This window comes from Balaenoptera acutorostrata, chromosome 12 (genome assembly GCF_949987535.1).
Source record: "Balaenoptera acutorostrata chromosome 12, mBalAcu1.1, whole genome shotgun sequence".
NCBI lineage: Eukaryota > Metazoa > Chordata > Mammalia > Artiodactyla > Balaenopteridae > Balaenoptera > Balaenoptera acutorostrata.
This window is the reverse complement of record NC_080075.1, coordinates 9,951,038-9,977,129: the sequence shown is the minus strand read 5'-3', so window position 1 is coordinate 9,977,129 and position 26,092 is coordinate 9,951,038. Positions and strand designations below refer to the sequence as shown.

Genomic DNA, 26,092 nt, shown 5'->3' with positions numbered 1-26,092 from the left:
CACAGAGAGCTGAGAGGTATCATGCAGAGACAGGAGAACATTCTGACTCATGTGGCTACAAATGAAATAAGCTCCTAATAAATATGCTTCAATGAAAATGATACAAAATATTTACAGTGCGGTGACTCTTAACCCTGTAACGCCCAGTCCTCTCAGAAGCAGCCTACCTGTTGACATGCTCCTCCCAGTCCTCTGGAGGGGGAGGTGCGTCCGCATCGGTCCTGGCGAAGATGACATGCCGTTCACACTCATTCATCACGCTGCGTGCCTTCTGATTGTCATAGAGTGGCACAGGGGTTGATGTGACTGTCTCCACATCTATTGGAACGTCTGACTCGCTGTAAAGAAGTGAGGAAATAGGACCAGCCACATGTACTTCACACAACACAGGTATTTAACGATCATCTGGTTGCCAAAAACGTCTCTTTAATATAATCAGCTTTTATTTATTTGTTTTGGCTGCGCCGTGCGGCATGCGGGATCTTAGTTCCCCGACCAGGGATCGAACCTGTGCCTCCTGCACTGGAAGCGGGGAGTCTTAACAACTGGACCGCCAGGGAAGTCCCTATTCAGCTTTAAAGTATGCATAAGCATATTATATCCACAAGAAAATTATGATCCAAAGTCATCTTTCCCACACTTGTCTAGATCTCTGCCCTCTGACATGCTGGTATGTGCTGGGGGAACACAAAGTCATTTTAAAGTGAACCTATGCAAAAATGACAAAGAGCTATTTTTTTAAAAAGGACAAATATATTCCCTAAGCATATAGTTGATTGCCTAAACGTGCTTTCCAGTACAGTAGCTATAAGCCACGTGGAACTATTTAAATTAATAAAAATTAGAGGGAATTCCCTGGTGGTCCAGTGGTTAGGACTCTGCGCTTTCACTGCCGAGGGCCTGGGTTCAGTCTCTGGTTGGGGAACTAAGATCCTGCAAGCTGTGCAGCGTGGCCTAAATAAATAAATAAACAGAATTAAAAATTCAGTTCCTCAGTCACACAAGCCACATTTCAAGCGCTCAACAGACATATCTGCCTAAGGCTACCATGTTGGATAGAACAGATATAGAACATTTCTATCACTACAGAGTTCTGTTGGGCGGTGTTGGTCTAGAGTTTTAAATAAATTCATACAAACTTGCCCTTTCCTTAGCAAGTCAACTGGTAGTTAATGATATGCTATAAAAGCCTATGATTGTCTAAGACAGATCACCTGGAATGCAGACGCCTTCGCTTACTCACTCTCTAAGGAGCCTACGACAGAAACAAACACAAGTGGATACCTAAAGGATCTTTCATATTTTAAAACGTTAAAGAAATCCTAGTGCCATGAGGGTCCTTCACTGCACCAACTTTGTCACCCAAAATATGATGTCAATCAAAATGGTCTACTGGCTATCCACCTAACATCACTTGAACTTTTTGACCTCAATGATGTTATTGTTTCCATTCCCAACGGCTGGAATAATTACATCATTATGAAATGAAGTGAAATAATGTGCAGCTAGATTTGGTGGTGGGCGAAAGAGCAGATTGTCTTCTGTGGACCCGCCACGGGACAAGATACTGAGACTTGTATCCCTAAACTAGAACTCCTGAGTTCACTATTCCAACCATGTCTTCGCCAAGCCTGCCCCAGCTCACGGCACCACCCAGCTGCTCAAGCCAGAAATCTAAGGGTCATCCTCATTTCGCCTTTCCCCTCAACCCCGGCCACTCTTTCCAATTCACTACAGCAGGGCACGTTGGATCGACCTACAAAATACACCTCAAGGCCAACCGTTTTTCTCCGCCTGTACTACTCCTGCCCCATCAGGCTCGTGATCTCTGGCCCCAACCACTGCAATGGTCGCCTAGCAGGTCTTCTCTATTCCACTCCTGCACTATAATCTATTCAACAAAAATTCAGAGTGATCTTTTCAAATAAAAATCCAATCTCTAGCTTAAAATCCTTCAGTGACTTCTTACCAACTCTTAGAATCAAATTCCTACATGAGGTAGCCTCTGCCAACTTCTCCCTTAGCTCCCACTTATACCCCCATTGCAACCACATTCCGGACCCAATGGCCTAAAAAGAGTTCCTAAAACATGCCGAACTCCCACTTTCAGGGCCAATATATGGAGTCAGTCTATAAAAGGAAATAATTTTCTGAGTACTGAAATGACCAAATCCAAAAAATCTCACTTTAAGAAAATATCATGAGGTATGAACACAGGAGTCTCAATATTAAGAAGCTATTACATAACTAAGAGAAAGACTTCAAATTCTATTTAAAAGAGCTCTTCAGTTATGCCCTAGGCCAGAAGCATCAGGATTATGCTGGATTACTCCCTAAATTCACAGATCCCATGCCCTGTACATTCAAAGTAGGCCAACAAAATGCTGCCCTCACTGGGAAAAGAAATAAAAACCACTATTCTACACGTGTTGAACACATACATCATGGTACTTCTAGCTCATTAAGGCTCACTGGGGGATCTAAGAAAGCAAAACACAAGATCTCTATTCTCCAACAAACCTAAAACCTGTGCCAGAGGAAAGATTAAACATCAGGTCAGATTAAAACAAACACACAAAAAAACCTCTTCCCAATAAAAGTTTATAAAATTATTATGGGCATGATTGAAGCATCAAAATAGAACATATCAACAAATCTTGAAACACCAGTAATCAGAACACCTTAAAGCTCAAACGAACTGCTAAATGAGTTTATTTAGGCCAAATGTAATTGTATCACATATTACACGGTAAGTTTATTAAAAAGTCCTTACCCTATAATGTAGACGGGCTGAATATGTAACCAGACCTAGGAAGGGTTAAGATCAACCCATGGTGAGAGTTCTGTAACAAGCTAAGAGAGAAAGCAAGGTCTTGGGCATATGCTCCTCAACTTTGCAGGTGAAGCCAGGAAAAGCAAATCGAATTACCATAAAAAGATTATTGCTGCCACTGTTGGAGCCAGACCACTGGACTAAAGGAATGAGTCTAATCCTAGGTGGCAATTTTTAAAAGTCAACTCTTCAGTCTTTTTCTTCACAGTTGAAATAATCCTCTTCAACTCCTCTTCCCACACAAGTCCTGTTATCTAAGTGCAACAGGTTGTTTGCTTTCCTTTGAACATCTTGCTTTCCTAACTCATTAGATGTCTTGAATGCAGATATCCACATATAGGCCTGATAACCTCACGATGTTTAACAGTGACGCCTGAATTAAACATCCAAGCCCCACCCCCCTTTACAATCTCCCACAGTAAAATCCGCTCTAATCTCCAACCATCTGATCACTGCCCAGTTAGGGCAATGGCCGCCCTTAGGAGAGGAGCCCAAACTCACATGGTACTTTCGTGCTGCCTCCGGGGAGTAACAAAGAGCATGCGGGTGGGGCGGGCACTACTGGCATCTGGGTGGGCACTCCACGGCTTGGCATAGCTGTGATCCAGAAACACCAGGTCCAGCTCCCGCTCATGCACCGAAAGCTGGAAGAGCAGCGAGGTGCCCATGCGCCGCGCTGACGTCTGGAAGTCCCTCTCCCCACCGCGGTGGGCCATGTCAGAAGAGGGGCAGCGGGTCAGAGAACGGGTATCTGCATGCTAGTCACCTGCAGTGAAAAGTTCCAGTTTAAGTCAATTCAAATGCTCGGAATTTCTTCCACCCTAGAACATCTAACAGGCTTCTTACTTTTGTGCCCTTCTAGCACTCGTCATTGAGTATCCATCACGCTACAGACCCTTGCCCACGTAGGGAGGGCTCCCGAGACCCCACTCCACCACCAGAAAAGGCCATGGCACCACCGCCATCCTCAATCTCTACAATTTGGTCCACTGCAAAGCCGAGGGACTCCAATGTTCACCAAGGCAGATACTAAGCTTGCTTGGCCAGCGCCCCAATTTCCCACGTGGGCGGGACGGGTTTTGGCAAACAACAGGAATTACAAATACTAATAATTCTGAAGCTAAGGGTCTCTACGGCTGCACACCATTCTCGAAAGCTTCCCAGAGCCGTCTCCAGCAGGAGCGTGAGCATCCCAGGAACACCTGCTTAACGTGGGCCTCAAGGAAGCCCTTGACGTCTCTTGTTTGTGTTAAACAAAAGTTTTGCAACGACTTCATAATGCTCTGGAGTTTTAAAAATATACAGGTGAGAGCTCCTCCCCAAAAATCTGTAACAATGCCATGCGAGGAAGGCCCCTCTCCCTCACCGAGGCCGGGGTGGTCCCTGGGGAACCGCCCTCTACTCCAGGTACCCTTCGGGGGTCCAGCCACCGAGCCTCAAAACCGCCCCAGCTGGTAGCCAGGGCTTGTGATTCGCACTTTACAGACGGAGGCGCCAGTTCAGGGGGATGGAGTGACTTAGCCAACCAAGGTCACCGAGAGTTCGCGACGAGGAGGAGCCGCCCCCCGCCCGCCCCGGCCCCGCTCAGCGCCCGCGTCACGGCGGCCCGAGTCCGCCCCCGGCCCCACACGGCCGTCCGACCCAGGCCGCCCAGTCCCCGCGCGCCCTGGGAGCCCGGAGGTCCTCACCGAGACCCCCGCCCACTCCGACCCGGGCCTCGACCCCCCGCCCCCCGCCCCGGGCCCGCCACCCCCGCCGGGGCCGACCCTTTCCTCACCCGCAACCTTCCGGCCGCGCGCTCAGCCCGGGCCGGATTCCTATGCGCTTGCGCATTACCGCCTCCGCGCCCCGGCGCCCCGGGCACCGAACAAAACGCGGAAGTGGATTACAGCCCGGGAAGGGAGGGGCGGTGAGCCGCAAAACCCGGAACGGATATAGCTGCGGGGGAAGAGAAGAGCCTAGAACGCGAACGGGTCTCGCAGGCAAGACAGCGCAGAGTCCGGAGTTCGGGCCCCTTGCATCTTCAGCAGGGAAAACTAGGGCGAGGGAGGAGGCTGGCCCCTGCAGCCCCTGTTCTCGCTTCCCCCCATTGTTGCTTTGCCGGGTGGCTGGCATAACTTCTTTTCTTTAATTTTTATTGGAGTATAGTTGCGTTCTTTTCAAATCTATGTAAATAACTGTTTAAGAAACAGATTTACAGACCTAGAAAACAAACTCATGGTTACCAAAGGGGAAAGCGGGGAGGGGGATAAATTAGGAGTTTGGGATTAGCAGATACAAACTACTATATATAAAATAGGTAAACAGTAAGGTCCTACTGTATAGCACAGGGAACTGTACTCAATATCTTTCAATAAACTATAATGGAAAAGAATATGAAAAAGAACATATATACATATATATATGTGTGTGTGTGTGTGTGTATATAACTGAATCACTTTGCTGTACACCAGAAACAAACACAGCATTGTAAATCAACTATACTTCAATTTAAAAAACACTTTAATTTATAATTGTGATAATAAGGGCTAGTATTTAGAGAATGCCAATCAAGTTCTAAGTAACGTAAATAACCTACTTCATTTAATCCTCTCAGTGACTTTATATGCTAGGTTCTATTATAGTCATATCCACAGAAGTCAAATATTTTGCCTAAGGTTACACAGCTAGTAAGTATCAAAGGCAGAACTGGAACCAGGCAACTTGGCTTCAGAACCTCCTCACAGCTCCACTCCCCACCATGCCTACTGCAATAAGGAAAAGTGGATGGTGATCTGAGCACATAGAACAGCGACCCAGCCTTGGCTTGGTTGATGGGGTGGGTGTCCCTGGGAAGGTGACCTTAAAGCTGAAACCAAAGGAAGAGAATACGGTAACATGGTAGATGCTGGGTGAGAAGCTCTCCAGGAGAAGGAACAGCAAAGACAAAGGCTCTGGGGCAGAAAACAGCTTTGGAATATTAAAAAAAAAAAAAAAAAAGTGGCAAGAGCAGTGTAGCTAGGAAGCAGTGGTCAATATGTGGAGAGAGACGAGGTTGGAGAGGCAGACATAACTCAGACCCTAAAAGGCCCCAGATGCCCCAGTAAGAATTCTGGTACTGACCATAGATTGCTTTGAGTTAACTTTCCTCTGTGTTTTGTGAAGAGACAGTAGATCCTAAAGTGGGGGATGTTAACCTTCTTTGTATCCTTCAGAGAACATAGCCAGGATATAGGGAATGGATCCTGTATTGACTGATTGATGACCGATCAGTTGGTTGACTGACTGACAGTGGGACACCAAGGCAAGAAACATGGTTCAAGAAGAAAAATAAATCTTTACCACTTCACACCCGCTAGGATGTCTAAAAAAATCAATGGTGACAACAAACAATGTGATAAAAGTGTTGGCAAGTACATGGAGAAATTGAAACCCTTGTACATCGCTGACTGGATGGTAAGATGGTGCGACCTCTTTGGAAAACAGGCTGGCAGCTCCTCAGAATGTTAAGCATAGAGTTACCATATGACCCAGCAATTCCACTCCTACATATATACTCAAGAGAATTGGAAACATATGTACACATAACAAGTACACAAATGTTCACAACAGCATTATTCATAATAACCCAAAAATGTTAACAACCTAAATGTCCATCAACTGATGAATGGATAAATAAAATGTGGTATATCCATACAATGGATTTATCAGCCCATAAAAGGGAATAATGTAAGTTGTCACTTGGTATCCAGATTGGTTCCAGGACCCCCCTTGGATACCAAAATCCACAGATGCTCAAGTCCCTTACATAAAACAGTGTAGTATTTGCATATAACCTACACACATCCTCCCAAATACTTTAAATCATCTCTAGATTACTTATATATTCCTAATACAAGGTAAATGTTATGTAAATAGTTGCTGATGCACAGAAAATTCAAGTTTTGCTTCTGGGAACTTTATGGAATTTTTGTTTTTTAATATTTTCCATCTGCAGTTGGTTGAATCCATGGATGTGGAACCCATGGATTCGGGGCGACCAACTGTACTGATACATGTTACAAAATGGATGAACCTTGAAAACACTATGCTAAGTGAAAGAAGCCAGACACAAAGGCCACATATTATATGATTCCATTCATATGAAATGTCAGAATAGCAAATCTATAGAGACAAAGTGGGTTCATGGTTTCCAGGGGCTATGGGAAGGGGGAAATGGGAAGAGACTGCTAATGAATATGAGGTTTCTTTTCAGGGTGATGAAATGTTCTGGAATTAGATAGTGAGGACAGTTGCACAACCTTGTGAATATACTAAAAACCTGAACAGTACTGTTTAAAAGACTGAATTTATGGTATGTGAATTATATCTTAGTAAAGCTGCTATTTAAAAAAATGCTTTATTATTTTAAGACACTGAGATTTTTGGAGATGTTTGTTACCTCAGCATAACATAGCCCATCCTGACTGATACATCCAGCCAGACTATCAGTCAAGTGCAAGGGTGGAATAAAGACATGTGCAGACCTACAAACACTCAAAAAATTCAGAAAGCTATGGAAAATCGTGTTCCACTAAGATGAGAGAGTAACTCAAGAAAGAGGAAGGGATCTGGGAAACAGAGTCCAACACAAGAGACAAATGGGGGAATTCTAAAACTGGTGGTGAAGAAGGGAAGCCCCAGGATGATAGCTGTGCTACAGGGCTGGGGAGCAACTAGTGTAGACTAGAGAGGAGAGGAGGCCAGGAGAGATCTCCCCAGGGCTCAGGGAAAATGAAAAAACTGGTAAAATACCTGATGCATTTGAACCTGGGGGAGATTGTATTAAAAGGAGATCACAGAGCTGTTGAAGGATGTTAGAAGATTTGGTCAGACTTTTAAGAAAAGCAAGCAAATGAAAAAACGAAGCAATTTGTAAACTACAGAAAAACACAAAGTTGTATTAGAAAGGATGAGGAGGACTTCGCTGGTGGCGCAGTGGTTAAGAACCCGCCTGCCAATGCAGGGGACACGGGTTCGAGCCCTGGTTCGGGGAGATCCCACATGCCGCAGAGCAACTAAGCCCGTGCGCCACAGCTAGAGCCTGTACTCTAGAGCCTACGAGCCACAACTACTGAGCCCGCGTGCCACAACTACTGAAACAACTAAGCAATGAGCAACTAAGCCCGTGCTCTGCAAGAAGACAAGCCACCGCAATGAGAAGCCGGCGCACAGCAACGAAGAGTAGCCCCCGCTCACCGCAACTAGAGGAAGCCTGCACACAGCAACGACGACTCAACGCAGCCAAAAATTAATTAATTAATTAATTAATTTTAAAAAAAAGAAAGGATGTGGAATTGGAGGGTACTACTTGATCTGCGGTTTAAAAAAATACATTATTATAAAAATGAAAATACTGAATATAGATTTGGCTCCCAAATGAGATACAATTATGAGAACAGGATGCAGGAAAGGCAGGTGTAAGAAAGCTGCCATGGTGTGATAAACAGCAGTAGATAATATCTAGAAGTGATGAGTTGGGGGAAGTTTGGGAGAGAGAAGCTAGGAGGTGGGAAAGGCGTGAGAGATGATATAAAAGAGATGACTTGATAGACAGTGTCTCAAAGTGAAAAATTCAAGGGATGCTATTTAAATATGCTATTTAGAGATATAGAGGTTAATACTACTATTAGGATGACAGGAAAAGAGCAGCCTTTGGTCCATCTCTCCCCACGCTTAATTCTCTTTCCCTGGCACTTATCTTGGGCCTTCGTTCTGCTGTTTTTCTCTTTATACTCTGATCAGTGCTGTGTATGGATTTGTATCTTTTCTCTGCCCCTCTTCCTTCCTCAGCACACCAGGCTTATTATTTTTTTCATTCTTTGCCAATTTGGGAGGTGATAAATGGTATCTTGTATTTCTTTGCTTATTAAGGACGTTGAATTTTTTTTAACATCTTTTTTGTTTTTTGGGCTTCTGAGTCCAATTTGGCAAAGTGATAAACAGTATCTCATTGCGTTTCTTTCTCTTTTTTTTTAAATAAATTTATTTATTTATTTATTTTTGGCTGCATTGGGTCTTCGTTTCTGTGCGTGGGCTTTTCTCTAGTTGCGGTGAGCGGGGGCTACTCTTGTTGTGGTGCATGGGCTTCTCACTGCGGTGGCTTCTCTTGTTGTGGAGCATGGGCTCTAGGCACACGGGCTTCAGTAGATAGGGCTTACTGGCTCTACAGTGCAGGCTCAGTAGTTGTGGTGCCTGGGCTTAGTTGCTCCGCAGCATGTGGGATCTTCCCGGACCAGTACTTGAACCCGTGTCCCCTGCATTGGCAGGCGGATTCTTAGCCACTGCGCCACCAGGGAAGTTCTCATTGTGTTTCTTTGATTATTAAACAGGCTGAATTTTTTTTACATTTTTTTTTTTTTTTTTTTTTTTGTCCATTTGGACAATCATCTAATCTACACTTTGCCCCATTTTCCTTTGGAGTATTCATCTTTTTCTTATTGAATTGTAAGAGCTGTTGCAAATATTCCCTACTTTGATATACCTTTTAAGGTATATTTTTCTGTACAAGAATCTTGAATTTTATGCAGTCAAATCTATCGGTCTCTTCCTTTTCCTGGGTTTGCCTTTTGTGTCATGCTTAGTTTGGAAAATTATTAACAAAGCAACAAGCATTGTGTTGTGTTTACATTTCAAGAAAAACTGTCAGGAAGTACTTTTTAAATCTGCTGAAAGCAGGCCTAACACCAAGATCACACATTCAGTTTTTTTGTTTTTTTTGCTCTAAAACATACCCATGTATGTTTTAGAATGGGTAGTAAGCTTACTGCTAAATTGTTTCATCAACTAATATACTTTTTTAAAACATCTATTAATTTTCACGCTAACTATTGGATAACGTATAATTTATATAATGTTCAACCCTAAAGCAGAAAAAGCTTAGGGACAAGAGCGATCACCCTGTTCCATCCTCATGCTGAGAGGCCTTGAGGGCAATTAAGATGCCACAGCAAGATAATACATCAGTGAGATTTTTCTTTAACCTTACAAACCCAGCTGGCGTAAGAGCTCATTGATGAGAAAGCTAGTTTCTGTTGGTTAAAGAGAGACTCATATCTAGACTCATGTTTCCTTTAGAAAAAAGGAGGCCTAAATGTTTGCTTCCACATTAGGAAGGACTTCTGAAACACCACTGAAATCGTCTTTGATTTCCTTATTTCTTTTCTCAGCTCACCTCCCTTCTCTATTTTCTCACCTAAACTGTGTGACTTTGGCAATGATTCACTCCAGATAACTTGCTTGTATAAAGAGCAGATATTATCCTTCTACCTGATCTTGAAATCAGAAGGACAGTAAGAACGAGAGAGAAAAGAGAAAGGAAAGAGGAAATGAAGCTCGGCCAAATTGTTTTGTTTCTACAGCCCTGGTCACCTCAAGCCACTGGCTTTGTACCCTGTGATTCCTTCTTCCTCCCATTCTCTTCATTCCTCTCCAGAACCAAGAACCACCACCCAAGAACCACCGACCTTTGTGACATCACCTCTCTTGCTAAGCAACACACTCGGGACCTTCCTCATCCCCTGAGCCCTGGGAGAAGCCTTGGACCGAGGTGCTCCAAGAAGGAAGCTTTGCCAGAGAAGGACGGAGGGAAGCAGATGGAAGAGATGCTGCAGCTTGTCGTGTGGTCGGCCAACATTAGCCCACCCCTGAGCCCCCCACCCAGACCCTGCGTGTCCGTGTACTTCAGAGGTGAGAGCCAGGAGCCCCAAGAGGCAACATATGTTCAATGAAAAACTAGATTTATCGGTGCCCTACTAGGTAAAAGATGCCTTGTGTCACAGAAAGGTGAGGTAGACACCATCTGGCTCTTTCAAATTTATCATCCTTGTTGCTATTATTTCTCTTAGTATGACTCCTCTGCCTCCCATTTTTTTCCGGTGAATGGCTACGGGAGAAAAAGAAGATGAATACTTCTCGAGTTTCTTCTAGGAACTAGGGCTGTGCCACAAACAGGTTAAAAAAAAACCCAAGTACCTGCTTCATAGGATGGCTGTGGGGATTTGAAAAGATAACATACATACAGGTCTTTGTACAACTTCTGGTAATAACTGCTCAATTGTATGAATTACTTTTATAATCAACAAAGTCTTATAAATATAATGATTTTTGCTCCTCACAACAATTCTATGAGGCAAGTTTTATTGTCTCAATTTTTCATAGATAAGGAAAAAATCCAAGAGAGGTGGGAGGGGTGGTGTAAAAGATTTATGAGAGAAAATGAAAAAGGTTAAGTGTATCCATATAACAGAGAGCTGGGGACAAAAAGGGGAAAAGGGAAAGAAAGATGAACAGTCTGTTGGAGGAGAGAAAGAGGGGTGTGGACACAGGCAAATGAGGTTTTCCAGGAAGTGTGGGGAGTGAGAAAATTGGGGCCAAGAGAAAATAGGACACAGTAGTTTCCAAAAGAAATGAGCGGAGACTGAAATTCCTTAAATTTTTTTCTGGCCTGTGAAACTCTGCTTGCTGAGTGTGCTGTCACTCAGAGGTGGAACACTCAGGACTCCAGGTGCATAGGGTGATATAGGTTTATGTCCCCAGTTTGCAGGTTGAAAGAGGTGTAGTGGAGGTTCAGCATGTCTTTGCCCTGAAACTGATTTTGCGGTGAGCCGGGGAGCAGTCTGATTCCGAGCCATCTTCCCCGTCACCTCCCAGGCACTGTCTTTCTCCTCCTAGAAATCTCTCTTACAAAGATGCCTACAACCCAGAATCCTGGGTTTGCCCCCAGATTTGCCTACACATTTTTATCACTGAATGTTTGCTTGATATCTTTTATTCCTTTTTCACCTGTCGTTTCCAGCCCCACTTCCCCACTACTGGACAGGCACAGAGAGTCCCCTGCTTCTCCCCACACCCCATCCCCACCCCCGTCTGTCTCCTCTCTCTTCTCTCTCACACACATTCTTTCCTTGGGAAGAATCTCAAATTTACCAATTTAGAGGTTCTTTGCAGGGCTATAGACTGTTCTTTGTTAAAGATATTTCCGGGGAAGGCATATTTTAGTAGATAAAGAGCTGTCAACCCATTAGAGATGTTTTGGGATGTATTAGGGTACACTGGCTTTGCTCCGGTCACAACGGAACCCTTAAATCCCAGTGCCTTAACGCAACAAAAGTTTACCTCTTTTTTTTTTTTTTTTTTTTAAGATTCTTTTTTTTTTTTTTCCACACACACACACTGTATTTTATTTTTACAAGAGATAAATAGACTGACACCAAGCATTGTACATGGATGACCACAACAAAAGCAACAATGATTGCAATTACCAAACATGAAACACACTCATACTATGTCATAATATTGACATTCAGTCCAGTAATCCTCCACTGTAACAGCTCTTTACTTTGCAGTGAAAATTGATTTGTATATTCTTTGCCTCTGAGTCCTTGTGGGATTTTTTTTTTTTTAATTCAGACAGAAAGTCACAAAAATTATACTCATCCTCATCAGTTCACTCAGTCCCATGTAATTAATTTTTTTTTTCATCTTGATCTTTTGTTAGCACTTTTATGAGTTCATCAGTTTTTCATTAGAGTTCTGAAAATGCTTATTCATTCAGTTCAGCAGTACAGTCAGTTACCAGAAACCTGTACTTGTCAGAGTCTTTTCCATGAATTTCTTGAAGATGAAACCCTTTTATAGGAACATATTTGCAAAATCATCAGAGTACACCCAGAACTGTCTGTAAATGACAGAAGACTTAAAAATGACCATGGTTAAAGATTTGATGAAAGTTCATAATAATGCAGTTGACAAGAAAATTAGTTATTTCTGAGATATACATTTTAAAGTAGTAACTAGGATTATTACTTATAACCTTATACCAGAACATATAAGATTTTTAGAAGTTTCCTGTAATGTCTGAAACATTTATATTAACATATTTCCATACAAATACAAATATAAGATTTTTAGAAATTTCATGTAATGTCTGAAACATTTATATTAACATATTTCCATACAAATAACCTAATGAAAGTTTAGTATTAGTTGTTTTGTTTGTTTTTTTATACTGCAGGTTCTTATTAGGCATCAGTTTTATACACATCAGTGTATACATGTCAATCCCAATCGCCCAATTCAGCACACCACCATCCCCACCTCACCGCAAAAAGTTTACCTCTTGCCCACACCAAGTGCTGCATCGACTGTGCAGATCAGGCAACAATCCTGAATGACTCCTCCAAACAGTAGTTTAGGGGCCAGCTGCTCTTTGCTTGTGGCTGCAAAGTCACCAGGTACCACCCTGCCAGCAGACGGTGAGAACGCATGTGGAGAGTGGGGAGGAGAACGGAGACTCTCATGGGAGATTTTGAGAGCCAGTCCAGGCAGTGGTGAGCATGGATCCCATACTCCGTTGGCCAGAACGAGTCACACGGCCGCACCCGGCTGCAAGATGGCTGGGAACCATGTACCCAGGAAGAAAATGAAATGAACACATAACATTATCTGTCACATGGGGTGATGTCACTCTTATAAAAAGTGAGAAATTTTGAAATCTCCAGAGAAAGAAAGAATCAGTGCTGTGTCACATCTGCCAATGTAGACTGGATGTTTTCTACATCAAGATAAGTCCTACCCCTCTTTGCTCACTTGAACCTAGACTTTGAAATATTTCCTACCACCAGTGCCGGCCCCTTGGTGTCTTTGCAGATGTCAAGAGGACAACTCGTGAGGTGGAAGGCAATCACCCCATATGGAACGAGGTAAAACACATCAGACAAGCCCAGATGAGGCAATGACAAGCCCAACAGTGAGGCTGGGTCCAGACCGTGCCCAGAAGTCTAGGGAGGGAACAGGGAGCCTCACCAGCCTTTCCCAAGGCTGGAACATCACGCCCTGCGAGTAGCCTCTGAGCTGAGAAGGCTGTGCAGGTCTCAGGGCCATAACAGCCACATCTGCCCACAGCTCTTGGCCCATCTCACCCACTCTGGGGGTGGACCCATCTTGTCCAACCCGGCCGCCCTGATGTTCCCAGAAACCTGAAATAGAGACAGGGCTCCCCGTGTAGGATCCCCTCTCATCTCCCATCCATCCATGTCCCCCCAGCCAGTCCCCAAACCCCTTAGCTACTAACAAGCCCACAATACTGCAGTTAAGCTGTGGGAGCCCAGGTAGGATGTCCAGTGGTCCCTTGGTGAAGGTAGCAAATGCCATCCTCTTAGGAAATTAGACTTGACGGATATTCCTCAGTTTGAGAGAAACACAGTGCCAGCCGTTCCCTGCATCTTTTCTAATTTCCTAGGAGGATGGAAAAGGGAGGGGAGAGGGAGGACGCTGACCTCTCTGTGCCTCCCACAGACCCTCATCTGGCACCTCTGGAACAGCCCCCTGCAAAAGGACTCTTTCCTGCAAATCACCCTTCGGGACATGGGCTCAATAAAGAAGGAAAGGTAAGGCAGAGAGAGAGGCAGGAGGAGCCTGATTCCTGACTAAAGCTACGGCAGATGCTGCATCTCCTGTCTCTAATCTGTAACTCACTCAGATGCAAGGACCAGAATCCACTCCAGACAGCTAATGCAAAAAAAGGAAAAAAAGGGGGGGGGGTGTATATGAAGGCTAGGTATATAGATGGACAGATCAACTAGACCTTGGAAACTGGGGACCCAGGGGCAGTTCTGTCTCTTCTGAAGGCACAGAATCTCAGATCTCTTTCTCTCTGCCCAACCCTGGCTTCTCATCACAGCCCCATTCTAGTGCCTCACGGAGACCGAGGCTATGGCATCTCAGGTCAAAATTCCCAGGACAGAGAATCTGACTGGCCCACCTTTGGTCAGGTGCCCACCTCCTGGTCCAATCAGCTGTTACTTGGCACAGGTCCCATTCCGGAGGAGTGTGGGTGCAGAGCTTCTGGGAGAAGGCTGGGCAGGGCAGAGCCAGTAACTGGGGTGCCCACTGTCCAGGAAGCCCCAAAGCCAATTCCCAGAGAGTTGAGAGCCCTCTGGTGGATGATCCCAGCAACTGCATCCTTCCCTAAGCCTGGGTGGACAGCACAGCTTCCAGGAGAGAAAGACATCTCTGGATAAAGTCATGCCTGGGACGGAGAAGGACACCTTTTCCTCTGGCTCAGGAACTCACACCTGCTCTTTGTCTCTCCAGGTTCATTGGCCTGGCCACAATACTGCTCAAACCCTTGGTGAATAAACCAAGTAAGATCCTTTTCATGAAGGACCTGACCCTGCTCAACCATTCCATGATGCCCACAGATGTGAGTCGGGCCCTAGGAAGGGTGGGTGGAGGAGCGGGGGCAGCTGGTGAAGATGAGGCATCCACTCCAGCAGAGTCCCAGTGTGCCCCCAACCCAGAGAGCACTTTCTGCCCTGCGGGGGACCCATCACACTTCCCATCGTCTCCCCAACTTCCCCATGCTGCCCTCCATCCACCTACCCACCTCTCCACCCTTCATCCACCCATTGAGATTGAGTATTCAGTTGATTGTCCACTGGTGTCAGCAACTGTGCAAGGCCTGGGATACAAAATTGAATGAAGCCCACATCTGTTGTCACTCTCGGTGACAAGTGCTCCAGCACATGTATATTGAGGTCAGTGAGCTATTTCACTGAGGTCAGGAGATAATGAACGATTCCACTTGGGAGGAAATGGAAGGCTTTACAGGGCAGGTGATTAAGATGTGTGGAAACACATGAAGACCAACCAGATGAGAACAAGCAAAGGCGATTTATTCAGAGCTTGCTATATAACAAGGGAGCCAGCCACCATCACTTGGTTTGGACAGAGACTCAAAGGCAGGCAGAGGAGTGGGAAAGCCTTATGGTAGAAAAAAGGGAAGGCTTCAGGTGTGCCCGGATTGGAGGCTGTTGGTGTGGGAAGCTGTAAGTGGCCCAACTAGAAGCCGGGCATCCTATGTGATCGCTTAAGGGTGCATATTTGTCTTTCTCCCATTGGTCCTGAGCTAGAAGTGGGGACAAAATTAAGGGATCTATCCGTTATTAATCAAATCCCGACTGTCTGTTGCTAGAGTTGGTGGTTGGACTTCCTATGAGTCTGACTCACTGCAGACTGACTTCCTGGGCTGGTTACTATAGATATCGTGTTAGTTTCCTGAGCTGATTGCTACAGATTGCCTGTCAGAGTTCCATTTTTATGGATGGTTTTTAAGGAGGGACATGAGTTTGCCCAATTGACAGGAAAGGAAGACAATCCAAGCCAGGGGTATAAGGTACACGTGTGAAGGCTGGAGGGAAAAGAGGCAGCACTGCAGGTTCAGGAGGGTGGGCTGCCTGCACTGCTGGCACCAGGGGAGGGGGCGGAAGGGGTGTGAAGGTCAGGGAGACCTGAGACTGGGTAGGCGGCCAGGGGCCAGAGGTAAAGGGCCTGTGGTCTATGCTGATGAGTTGTGACTTTACTCTGATAGTTTAGAGCACTTAGGGAGTGTTTAGGGGTCGATTCTGACGATGGTCTGGAGGATGGATGGGCAGTGAGAGTGCTTGCAGGCAGGAGGTCAGTTAGGTGTTTGCTGGAGTTCCCACATGAGGTCATAAGACGTTGGGCTCGGAGGTTAGCATCAGTGGTTCTAGACTGGTCTCAAGTCACCTCCCTCTCTCCTCCCCACCCTGCTGCATCCTTTTCTGTCACCACCACTAATGTGTGCCTCCTCTATTCTTCAAACCCCATCCATGGTAACCCATTGCTCTCTCCCCACCAGTTTGTAACCTCCCTCCATCCCAGACCGCACAGGCCCCCATGGTGTGGTCCTGTGCCATGGCCAGCGTCACTCCGCCCAGGAAGACTGGGTGTGGCCCCTGCCAGGCTGGACCAGGTTCCAGTGCTATGATTTGGCCAAGGATCGCAGGATCTTACAGCTCCCCTACCTTTGCCTTGCAGTGCACTCTCACCCTACAGGTGGCCCTTATGACCTACAAGGATATAGAGAAGATAGGTATGTACTTCCATGGGGCTAAGCGCTGCATTTCACCAAGCATAGCTGGATGGGCTCTTGGGGATCTTGGAGACCCAACCCTTGAGCCCTACAGAAGGATAGTGACCAAGTTAGGGTCTGTAGGCCAGATCTCCGGACACCTGCCTGAGGTCACCTGTCCTCCCAATGTGTCCACTTGTCATCTGTAGACAGAAGACCCAGCCTCCAATGGGCTGCAGAGGGAGGCAAGGATGGCCATTTCCAAGGGCCCCCATATGTAAAGTGTGAGGCCCAGGGTTGCCCATGGTGGGTGGAGACCATGGGAATGTCTGGGGAGGACATGTGCCCTTGTCAGGGCCTCTTGGCCGTGATTTTACTCAGAAGCTGGTCACTGGGGATGGAACAATGAAATGGGGGAAATGCCTCCAAGTCTCCCGAGCCCCAGCCTCTGAGAGCCCACCCTGGACTATGTTTCCCTAGGCGGTGAAGACCACCTGGCCATCATGGCACAAGAGGTGGCCAGGCAGAAACGGACGTTTCCCAGCTCCGCCGTACACAAGGCTCTGTCCCCAAAGCCTCAGCACTTCCAGGTGAGGCCGTCCAGGGTGAAAGCCCACGTGATTTGGCCGACACCCTCACCGTGTTCCCAGGCCATGCCTGCCTCTCCACAAGGTCATGGAGGAAGGTCAGGGCTTCAGATTGGGCTCCAGGTCCTCAGATCTTCACCACACCCTCTGCTCCTCCGGGGGCCGTTCTGGGAAACTTCTGCGTGTGGCTGAGGCTGGAGCCAGCTCCAGGGAGGCGACAGGAAGCACTGTGGGCAGTGCACACCAGGCCCTGGCCATGCCGGGGAGGCAGGGCTGAGGCCTGGACCCTGCCTTCAGGAGGTGGCAATACAAGGCTAGCCTTGGGCAAGGAGAAATGAGCTGCACAGCAGAGGCTGAGGAGAGTTCGAGGGGATCCCTGGGAAGCTCCACGGGTTCCACTGTGGATTCTGGAACCCCCATACCAAGGCTTACCAACTTATTTCTGATCTCCAGCCTGTGATCTAACATTTCTGCCATGGTTGCACCTGCTCCCCAGCCAGCCGTGTGCTCAGGAGACTGGGAGTTATTCTTGACTGCCCCTCCTCCTCACCCCACCCCCAGCATCCAGTCAACGGCCGAGTCCTAGCTCTTAATATCACCTGACCGCACCCACTTCTCCATTGCCTCTTCCATCCCCTGGTCCCAGACAACATCATCCCTTCTCTGGACCACCTTGAATAGGCTCCTCCCAAACTCCCAGCCCCCAGCTCTCTCCTGTCCATTTTTCAGTCCCAGTGGTCTTTCAAAGATGTCATTCTTGGGACTTCCCTGGTGGTCCAGTGGTTAAGACCCCATGCTCCCAAAGCAGGGGGCATGGATTCGATCCCTGGTCGGTGAACTAAGATCCCGCATGCCGCATGACGTGGCCAAAAAAAAATAAAGTCCTTCTTATCATGCCATGCGTGTGCCTAAAAATGTTCTTAAAAATGAGGACTCCCAGTGTTCTCAGGACATAACCCAAACTCCTTACGATGGCTTCCCAGGCCCTTGATAACCCAAACCTGGCCCGTGAGCCACTCTGTCCCCTGTCCCTGCCCCGCCCCGCCCTGCTGTAACATCCTACACAACTTACAGTCCCCACTCTCAAGACCCTTTCCGTAGCCACCAGGCCTTTGCACGTGCTGTCGCCTCCTTTGGAGAACATTCCCTCTCCCCATTGGCCCTGTCCCTCTTCACGAGGCTGGCTGGCCACAGGATAGAAGGTCAGCGTGCCCAAATCACTACCCTTCCTATGTACTAGTGCTTAGGGCAAAGTTCTGACATGAGGGCTGTTTGCCTGGTTTGACCACTCTTGTCTCTGATGGTCAGGTAGCTGCGTGTGTATTAATCCTTGAAGGGCTCCTGGACTTGATGGAGACACAGGAGGCCTCATGGAGAATGGCAGGATCCACGGGCTGGGCTGGGAGAGCTGTTTGCTGTTACTACCTCTAGTCACGACAGGCTCCCACGACTGTGCCCTGCCAGCCGCCGCCATCTCCAGTTCCCTCCCCTGGGGCTTTAGCCAGCCTGGATCTTACGGGCTCTTCTCCCTCCCACCTTCTAATTCTAGGCTCAGACTTCATAGTCCCTTTACTGAGTCTCAGGAAAGTATATAAAAGCAGAAGAAGAAGAAATCACAAATCAGAGATCAAATCACAGATCATAGATTCAACTGCATAGAACTTTAAAATGTTCGATTCCCTAAAAAGATCGCAGACAAACATAAAAAGACAGCAAACTGAGAAATGTTAGACTTTATTCTGTAACAAGTCCCTACCACTCAAGAAACACCCAAGATGAAAAGGGCAAAGTGGAGGTGACGGTTCCCAGAAAAGGAAAGAGAAGGAACCATGGCCTTCCCAGGGCCCGTGGGGTCACTTTCTATCCGCAGTAGATGTTTCTTATCAGAACATATTGTTCTTCTAGAGAAGAGTCCCCACTGGGGAAGGGGAGCCCAACGTCAAGTTCCCCTGTTTCCTCCTCTGCAGGTCCGAGTGAAGGTGTTTGAAGCTCGGCAGCTCATGGGCAATGACATCAAGCCGGTGGTGAAGGTGGTCATCGGAGGCTACCAGCACCACACGCGGATCAAGATGGGAAATAACCCTTTCTTCAATGAGGTGGGCAGCACATGCCCTTCAGAGCCGAATGGGGCACTTGGGCCAAGAGGGCCAGCCAAGGGCTGGGCATTTCCTGCCGGCAGCCAGCAAGCTTGCTCCCTTACGCGGGTGCTTTCATTTGTTTGTTCCACAAACTCTTACTGGGCATGGAGGGCCAAACACTGGGCTTGGCACAGGAAATAGAGAGCGAGTAATTCCGAGCCCTGCATGGGGGGAGCCAGTGGTCTGTGGGGGGCCTCCCGCATATGTGAACACGTAAAGGATGACAACGGGGCAAGACTGTGGTGCACAGGGATTGCAGCCGCGAAACGCAGGCCCTCTGTAGCCCTGGCCACTGCGGAAGCCCCACCTCATAGCATCGTGTCTGACACAGTTGGAACTCCATACACATGCGCTGAATTAATTGATGACTAGACCACCAAAGAAAAGATAAAAGCACGGTGGGAGCAGGGAGCAGGGGTTGGAGAGGACTCCGAAAAGGCAGGATGGGGAAAGATAATTCAGGAAAAAGGAATAGTGTTCTCAGAGGCCTGGAAAGGAGAAGCAGTACACTGTTTGGCAGAACTGTAGACACGGGTGTAGTTGGAGGGGAGTGGCCGGAGGTGAGCCTTCAAAGTGCCCTGGGGCCCCGTCATGGATGGGACTTGGGAGCCATGGAGGGATTAAAGCAGGAGAGTGACAGGGCCTGGTCTGCATCTGGGGAAGGAGGTTCTGGCTGCAGCAGGGAGTGGGGTGCAGTGGACAGACAGGGCAATTGTTTTTTTTTTGGCCGCGTTGCTCAGCTTGTGGGATCTTAGTTCCCTGACCAGGGATTGAACCCAGGCCCTCGGCAGTGAAAGCGCAGACTCCTAACCACTGGACCGCCAAGGAATTCCCAGGGCGATCTAGAAAGAAGTAGAGGCTTGAATCTCCATCCCAGGGCAGTTAGCTTGGCCTTGAGCTGCTCCTGACAAGTCCTCCAGGGATCCCTTACCGCGCCCTTTTCTGGAGAGAAAACCCCTCCGGGACCTGGCAGGCCTCTGCTTCTGTGGGAGGAGCGTTCAGGTGGTAGTGAGCTGAAAGCCATTGAAATGGGCAAACAGTGGGGCAGAAACCTGCTAGTCTGAGGCTTCAGGCTTGCTGAGTCCCTGGGGGAAGTGGTGGAAGGAATATCTCCTACCCACACCCTGACTCTCTCTGCTTCAGATCTTCTTTCAGAATTTTTATGAGGTTCCTGCAAAATTCTTCGACGAGACCATCTTAATCCAGGTGAGGAGCTAGCTGGACAAGGTGGGTCCACTTTCTTGTCCCACCTCAATTCTGGAAAGTGCGTCAGCCCCGCATCCTTACCTGTAGAGCTAGAGACACATCAGATGGACTTTCTGACCCCAAGGCAGCATCTCTGCCGCCTTCTTTATCCCAGCAACCAGACACCCCATTCATTCATTCATCCATTCAACAAATGTTGTGGAAGGCCAACTGATAGGCCCTGAGCTCAGCTCCGAGGTGAACAAAGCAGCCCTTTCCCATGTGCCAGGATTCTCATGCCACCCCTCAAATGTCCCCTCAACATGGGACATCCCTTTCTCCAATCAGAGGGATCCCGGTAACAATGGTGAGCAGGTATTTATCAAGTGCTTCCTATGTGCCCAGCACAGGGCTAAGGAGAGCAAGGCTTCTCCCTTGAAGAGTTTACATGTTCTTGAGAAATAGCCAGGACAGCATGCAGTGGAGAAAGTTGAGTGCAACAATTTGCTTTGTGGAGATCAAGTGAATTGTCCTCTCTGATCAATTTCCTCATCTGTAAAATGGAGCTGAAATATATGGACTTCACAGGGCTCCTCTGCAAATTAAATGAGAAAAGCTACATGGAAGTGTCAGCCATTAGGAAGCATTGAGTAAATCCTGGAAAATCCAGATGTGCCCTTATGATTCCTCCCATGGGGCTGGGGGAAATTGGGCTTGTGAATAACTGAGATCTTTCTGGAAACTCCCCTGCAGGTGATGAATTCCTCAGTGATGAGATTCAATGCAGAGATCGGGAGATTCCAAGTGAGCACTGGATGGAGGAGGCGGTTTGGTGAAACAGTTACAGAGACCCACCCTGGGCTCTGTGTCCAAGTCTAGGGGAAAGGATTTTGATGCTAAAAGATCCAGATTTGGATCCACCTACCAACTGGGTGATTTAGACAAGTTATTCGGAGCCTCTACTTCCTCATCTGTAAAATGGGGATAATAAGATACTCAACCCACAGGGTCATTGTGAGGATTAACGTATGTAACATTTATGAAAGCGCTGGGTGCCACGTTGAATCCCCCCACACTTATAACACTGTGGAAGCAGAGGACTCAAAAGGCCAACCAAATTGCTGGAGAAACTTAGAGAAAGATTGCTGCCTGTGAAGACAGAGTAAAAAGATTTGCTTTGGGAAAGACCCAGGTTGAGAAGTGAGGAAAGTTCACATGGTCATGAAGGGCTAAACTAAGATTCTCCAAATCCAGGAAGATCAGGAAAAGGCAGGGTTGCCAGATTAAATACAGGATGCCCTGGAAATTTTGAATTTTAAACAACAGGTACTTTTTAAATATAAGTATGTCCCCAGTATTTCATGGCTCCTCATGAAATATTGCTGGGGACCTACGTATACTAAAAAAGTAGTCGTGGTCCGAACGCGGGTTGGAAAAGAATTTCTAGACATAAGGCAGAAAGTAAAGAAGATAGAATTTATTAGAGGAAGGGTTGCTGCCAGAACAGAGGGCCAACTTCCTAGTAGTCTGGGAGAGTCAAGCCCAAACGTGTGCTATTGATCAGTTTTTATAGCCAGAAAACAAAGGAATGGTCCGAGGTGAAATTTTCCTTTACCGATTGGTCGAGGCACATACACCTTCCTTCTATAGGATGGGAGTGGGACAGGGCAGATGCCTTTCCTTATTTGGGACAGGTCCCGTTGCCCAGGCGGGCGTCGCCCAGGTGGGCTCAGGAATTTCGTAACCATGGTAACATGATAGGGAGGGTGATTAAGAGTCTGGTAAGGGGGGGTGTAATGCTGAAACTTTTTCAGGCAGGGTTATCCTTTGTCCTTGAAGCACCATTGTCCTTGGAGCACCACGTTTTTTATCTGTAATTCTAATTTAAGCTGCCATTTGTATTTTTATTTTCTAAATCTGGCAACTCATGGAAAAGGGCCCAGCCCTTGGGAAAGGGAAATTTAGGACAAATCAAAGTAAGGTTTCTTTCTCACTACAGTACTTGTAATAAGCACACGAAGGGTCATGACCTGCCCCTCCCCCACCTAACCCTCAAGGAAGCAGCACAGATTTAGAAATTAAGAGATTCTAGAGAGGCTAGGTAGCAGGAGGTCAAAATGTGCTTTTGACAAAGGCCACTGTGCGACTTCCAGACGATGACCAACAATTGTTGAATAAGTTTTAGAGGTCAGGGGAAAACCTGAGCTTTTAAAAATATATATATTCCTTTTTTGGAGAATTTCAAACATACACAAAAGTAGAGAGAATGGTATCATGAATTCCCCCATCCCCATCACTCACCTTCACCAATTCATTGTCAATCATATCATCATGTTTTATCTACACCTGGCCCCCTCCCTCTCCCCTACAGATTTTGAATCAAATCTCAGACATCATTTTATTTTTAAATATTTAATTACCTATTTCTAAAACATACAGATTTTATTAAGCATAACCAAAGACAATGACTACATCTAAACACCTTTATAATTCCTGGATAGCACTAAATATCTAGTCAGTGTTCACATTTCCCTAATTGTCTTGTGAATTCCATTTACAGTTTGTTCAAATCAGGATCCAAACCAAGTGCACACATTGCAGTTGGTTAAAATGTTATTTTTAGGTGTATTTTATTCAGTTGGTCCTGCCCCCTAGTTTACCTTGCCGTTTATTTGTTGAAGCAACTGGATAGTTTGTCCTGCAGTTTTCCCTCAGTCTGGGTTTTGCTGGTTGTACCTCCAGGGGATCCCTTCTCAGGTCTCTCTGCCCAGGTATTTCCTATCTAGAGGCTAGATCAGACTTGGGTCAATTATTTGGCAAGATGATGTCACCAGGAGACACAGAACGACTGTTGGTCTCTTTTTATGTTGTTAACAGCTATTGATGATCATTGCCTAGATCTGTGGCTTCATTAGAGGTGACTGAGTTTCATTTTGGTTTGTTTTCTTCTAGCTTTATTGAGGTACGATTGACATACAATGAATTATACTATTTTATTTTATCAGGATCTTAGTCCCCCTACCAGGGATTGAACCCGGGCCAAGGCAGTGAAAATGCTGAGTCCTAACCACTGGACTGCCCGGGAATTCCCTATACATATTTTAAATGTATAATTTCATGTTTTAAAATATGTATACAACCATGAAACCATGACCACAATCAAGGTAATGAACATATCTATCATATCTATCACCCTCCAAACTTTCCTTGTGCCTCTTTGTAATTCTTCCCTCTTCCCCAAATCCTGCCTGCTCCCATCCCCAGACAACCACTGGTCTGCTTTCTGTAACTACACATTGCTTTGCATTTTCTAGAATTGTATATAAATGGAATCATACAGCATGTACTTTATTGTTGTTTGGCTTCTTTCAATCAGCATAATTATTTTGAGATTCATCCATGTTGTTTCATGGATCAATAGTTCATTCCTTCTTATTGCTGAATAGTATTCCATTTATGGATATACCACAGGTTGTTGATCCATTCAGCTGCTGATGGGCATTTAGATTGTTTCCAGCTTGGCACTATTAAAACAAAGCTGCTGTAACACTGATGTATAAGTCTTAGTATAGACCTATGCTTTGATGTCTCTTGAGTAAATATGTAGAAGTGAAATGACTACCTCATATGGTAGGTGTGTGTTTAACTTTTAAAGAAAATTCCTAGCAGTTTTTTCCCAAAAATTCCAGATAGTTTCTACCATTTTATATTCCCACCAGCAGTATATATTAGAGCTCCAGTTGCTCCACATTCTTATCCAAACCTGATACTGTCCATCTTTTAAATTTTGGCTCTTCTAAGTATGTGTGGTGGTATCTTATTGTGATTATAATTTACACTTCCCTGATGATGTTGAGCATCTTTTCAAGTATTTGCTATCTAACTTCTTTGATGAAGTGTCTGTTCAAATCTTTTGCTTGTTTTCTTTGGGTTGTTTGTTTTCTTACTATGGAGTTTTGAGATTTTCTTATATATTCTGGATACAAGTCCTTTATCAGATAAATGATTTGGAAATATGTTCTCCCAGTATATGATGTCTCCTTTCATTTTCTTTTCTTTCTTTTTTTTTTTTAAGGGTTCTTTTTTTTTGAAAAAATAATAAATTTATTTATTTTGGGCTGTGTTGGGTCTTTGTTGCTGCACACAGGCTTTCTCTAGTTGCGGCGAGCGGGGGCTACTCTTCGTTGTGATGTGCGGGCTTCTCATTGTGGTGGCTTCTCTTGTTGCAGAGCACGGACTCTAGGCACACGGGTTTCAGTAGTTGTGGCACGCAGGCTTAGTAGCTGCGGCACACAGGCTCTAGAGCACAGGCTCAGTAGTTGTGGTGCACAGGCTTAGTTGCTCCACGGCATGTGGGATCTTCCTGGACCAGGGCTCGAACCCGTGTCCCCTGCATTGGCAGGAGGATTCTTAACCACTGCGCCACCAGGGAAGCCCTCTTTTCATTTTCTTTTTTTTTTTTTTTTTTTTTTTTAAATTCACCTTTATTCATATCCTCCCACACAGTATTATTTTATTTATTCTCTTCCAGGCTTTGATGATAAGCCCACTTCGCCTAATTATAAACATAATACACATATATTTTTGTATCCTGCTTTTTCTCTTTTTTTTTCTTTTTTTTTTTAAATTAATTAATTAATTAATTTTTGGCTGTGTTGGGTCTTCGTTTCTGTGCGAGGGCTTTCTCCAGTTGCAGCGAGCGGGGGCCACTCTTCATCGCGGTGCGCGGGCCTCTCACTGTCGCGGCCTCTCTTGTTGCGGAGCACAGGCTCCAGACGCGCAGGCTCAGTAGTTGTGGCTCACGGGCCTAATTGCTCCGCGGCATGTGGGATCTTCCCAGACCAGGGCTCGAACCCGTGTCCCCTGCATTAGCAGGCGGATTCTCAGCCACTGCGCCACCAGGGAAGCCCTCTTTTCATTTTCTTAACAGTGTCTTTCAAAGAGCAGAAGTTTTACATTTCGATGAAGTCCAATTTATCAAAATTTTCTTTTATGGATTGTGTTTTTGTTGTTGGATCTAAGAAATCTTTGCCCACCTAACCCAAGGGGCTGACTGAGCTTTAAAGCAGGCCTACATGCAAAATTTGGGGCTTGCTCTATGGACCCTTCCAAGGGTGGCCTGAATGTTCTGCGGTGCCTTGCCCCACACCACCTTCAATCCTGTACTGCATCCCTCAGGCCTCAGAGAGTCAAAAACTGTCTCCCAGGGGAAAGGGAAAACCCATAGTCTCTTTGCCAAATCCTCCCTTGACCATCCTCTTCCCCAGAACGGGAGACACCTTTCCCCAACCCCCAGGGGTAGGGAAGAACAACGCTGTGTTGGCCAGCAGTGCTGGTGGTGATCAAGAATCCTTTCAATCCAGGCCACCTCACTTACTAGTTGTAAAACTTTGGGCTCTTCTCCCAAACTCAGTATCCTCCTCTGTAGAGTGGAGATGATAATGGCCCAACTTCC

At 46.2% G+C, this 26,092-nt stretch overlaps 2 protein-coding genes across 6 annotated transcripts in view; one reads left to right on the top strand and one right to left on the bottom strand.

The window, feature by feature from the left end:
* KANSL3 (KAT8 regulatory NSL complex subunit 3) overlaps window positions 1-4,663 on the bottom strand; it is a 41,039-nt gene extending 36,376 nt beyond the window's left edge. For 3 of the 5 annotated variants that reach the window (XM_057558069.1, XM_057558070.1, XM_028162649.2), the window contains exons 1-3: window positions 4,611-4,663; window positions 3,335-3,599; window positions 168-338 (exon numbers count right to left, since the gene is read on the bottom strand). In XM_057558069.1, the coding sequence (XP_057414052.1) occupies window positions 168-338; window positions 3,335-3,549 (386 nt within the window). In that variant the 5' untranslated portion in view covers window positions 3,550-3,599; window positions 4,611-4,663. Of the gene's footprint in view, window positions 1-167; window positions 339-3,334; window positions 3,600-4,610 lie in introns of those variants that run through there. The other 2 variants (XM_057558072.1, XM_057558071.1) reach the window with 2 other exon arrangements.
* Window positions 4,664-10,455: 5,792 nt separating this feature from the next.
* FER1L5 (fer-1 like family member 5) overlaps window positions 10,456-26,092 on the top strand; it is a 56,122-nt gene continuing 40,485 nt past the window's right edge. The window contains exons 1-9 of the mRNA XM_028162651.2: window positions 10,456-10,540; window positions 13,502-13,554; window positions 14,150-14,241; window positions 14,948-15,056; window positions 16,694-16,748; window positions 17,208-17,317; window positions 19,282-19,410; window positions 20,596-20,658; window positions 21,391-21,441. Coding sequence (XP_028018452.2) covers window positions 10,456-10,540; window positions 13,502-13,554; window positions 14,150-14,241; window positions 14,948-15,056; window positions 16,694-16,748; window positions 17,208-17,317; window positions 19,282-19,410; window positions 20,596-20,658; window positions 21,391-21,441 — 747 coding nt within the window. The remainder of the gene's footprint in view (window positions 10,541-13,501; window positions 13,555-14,149; window positions 14,242-14,947; window positions 15,057-16,693; window positions 16,749-17,207; window positions 17,318-19,281; window positions 19,411-20,595; window positions 20,659-21,390; window positions 21,442-26,092) is intronic.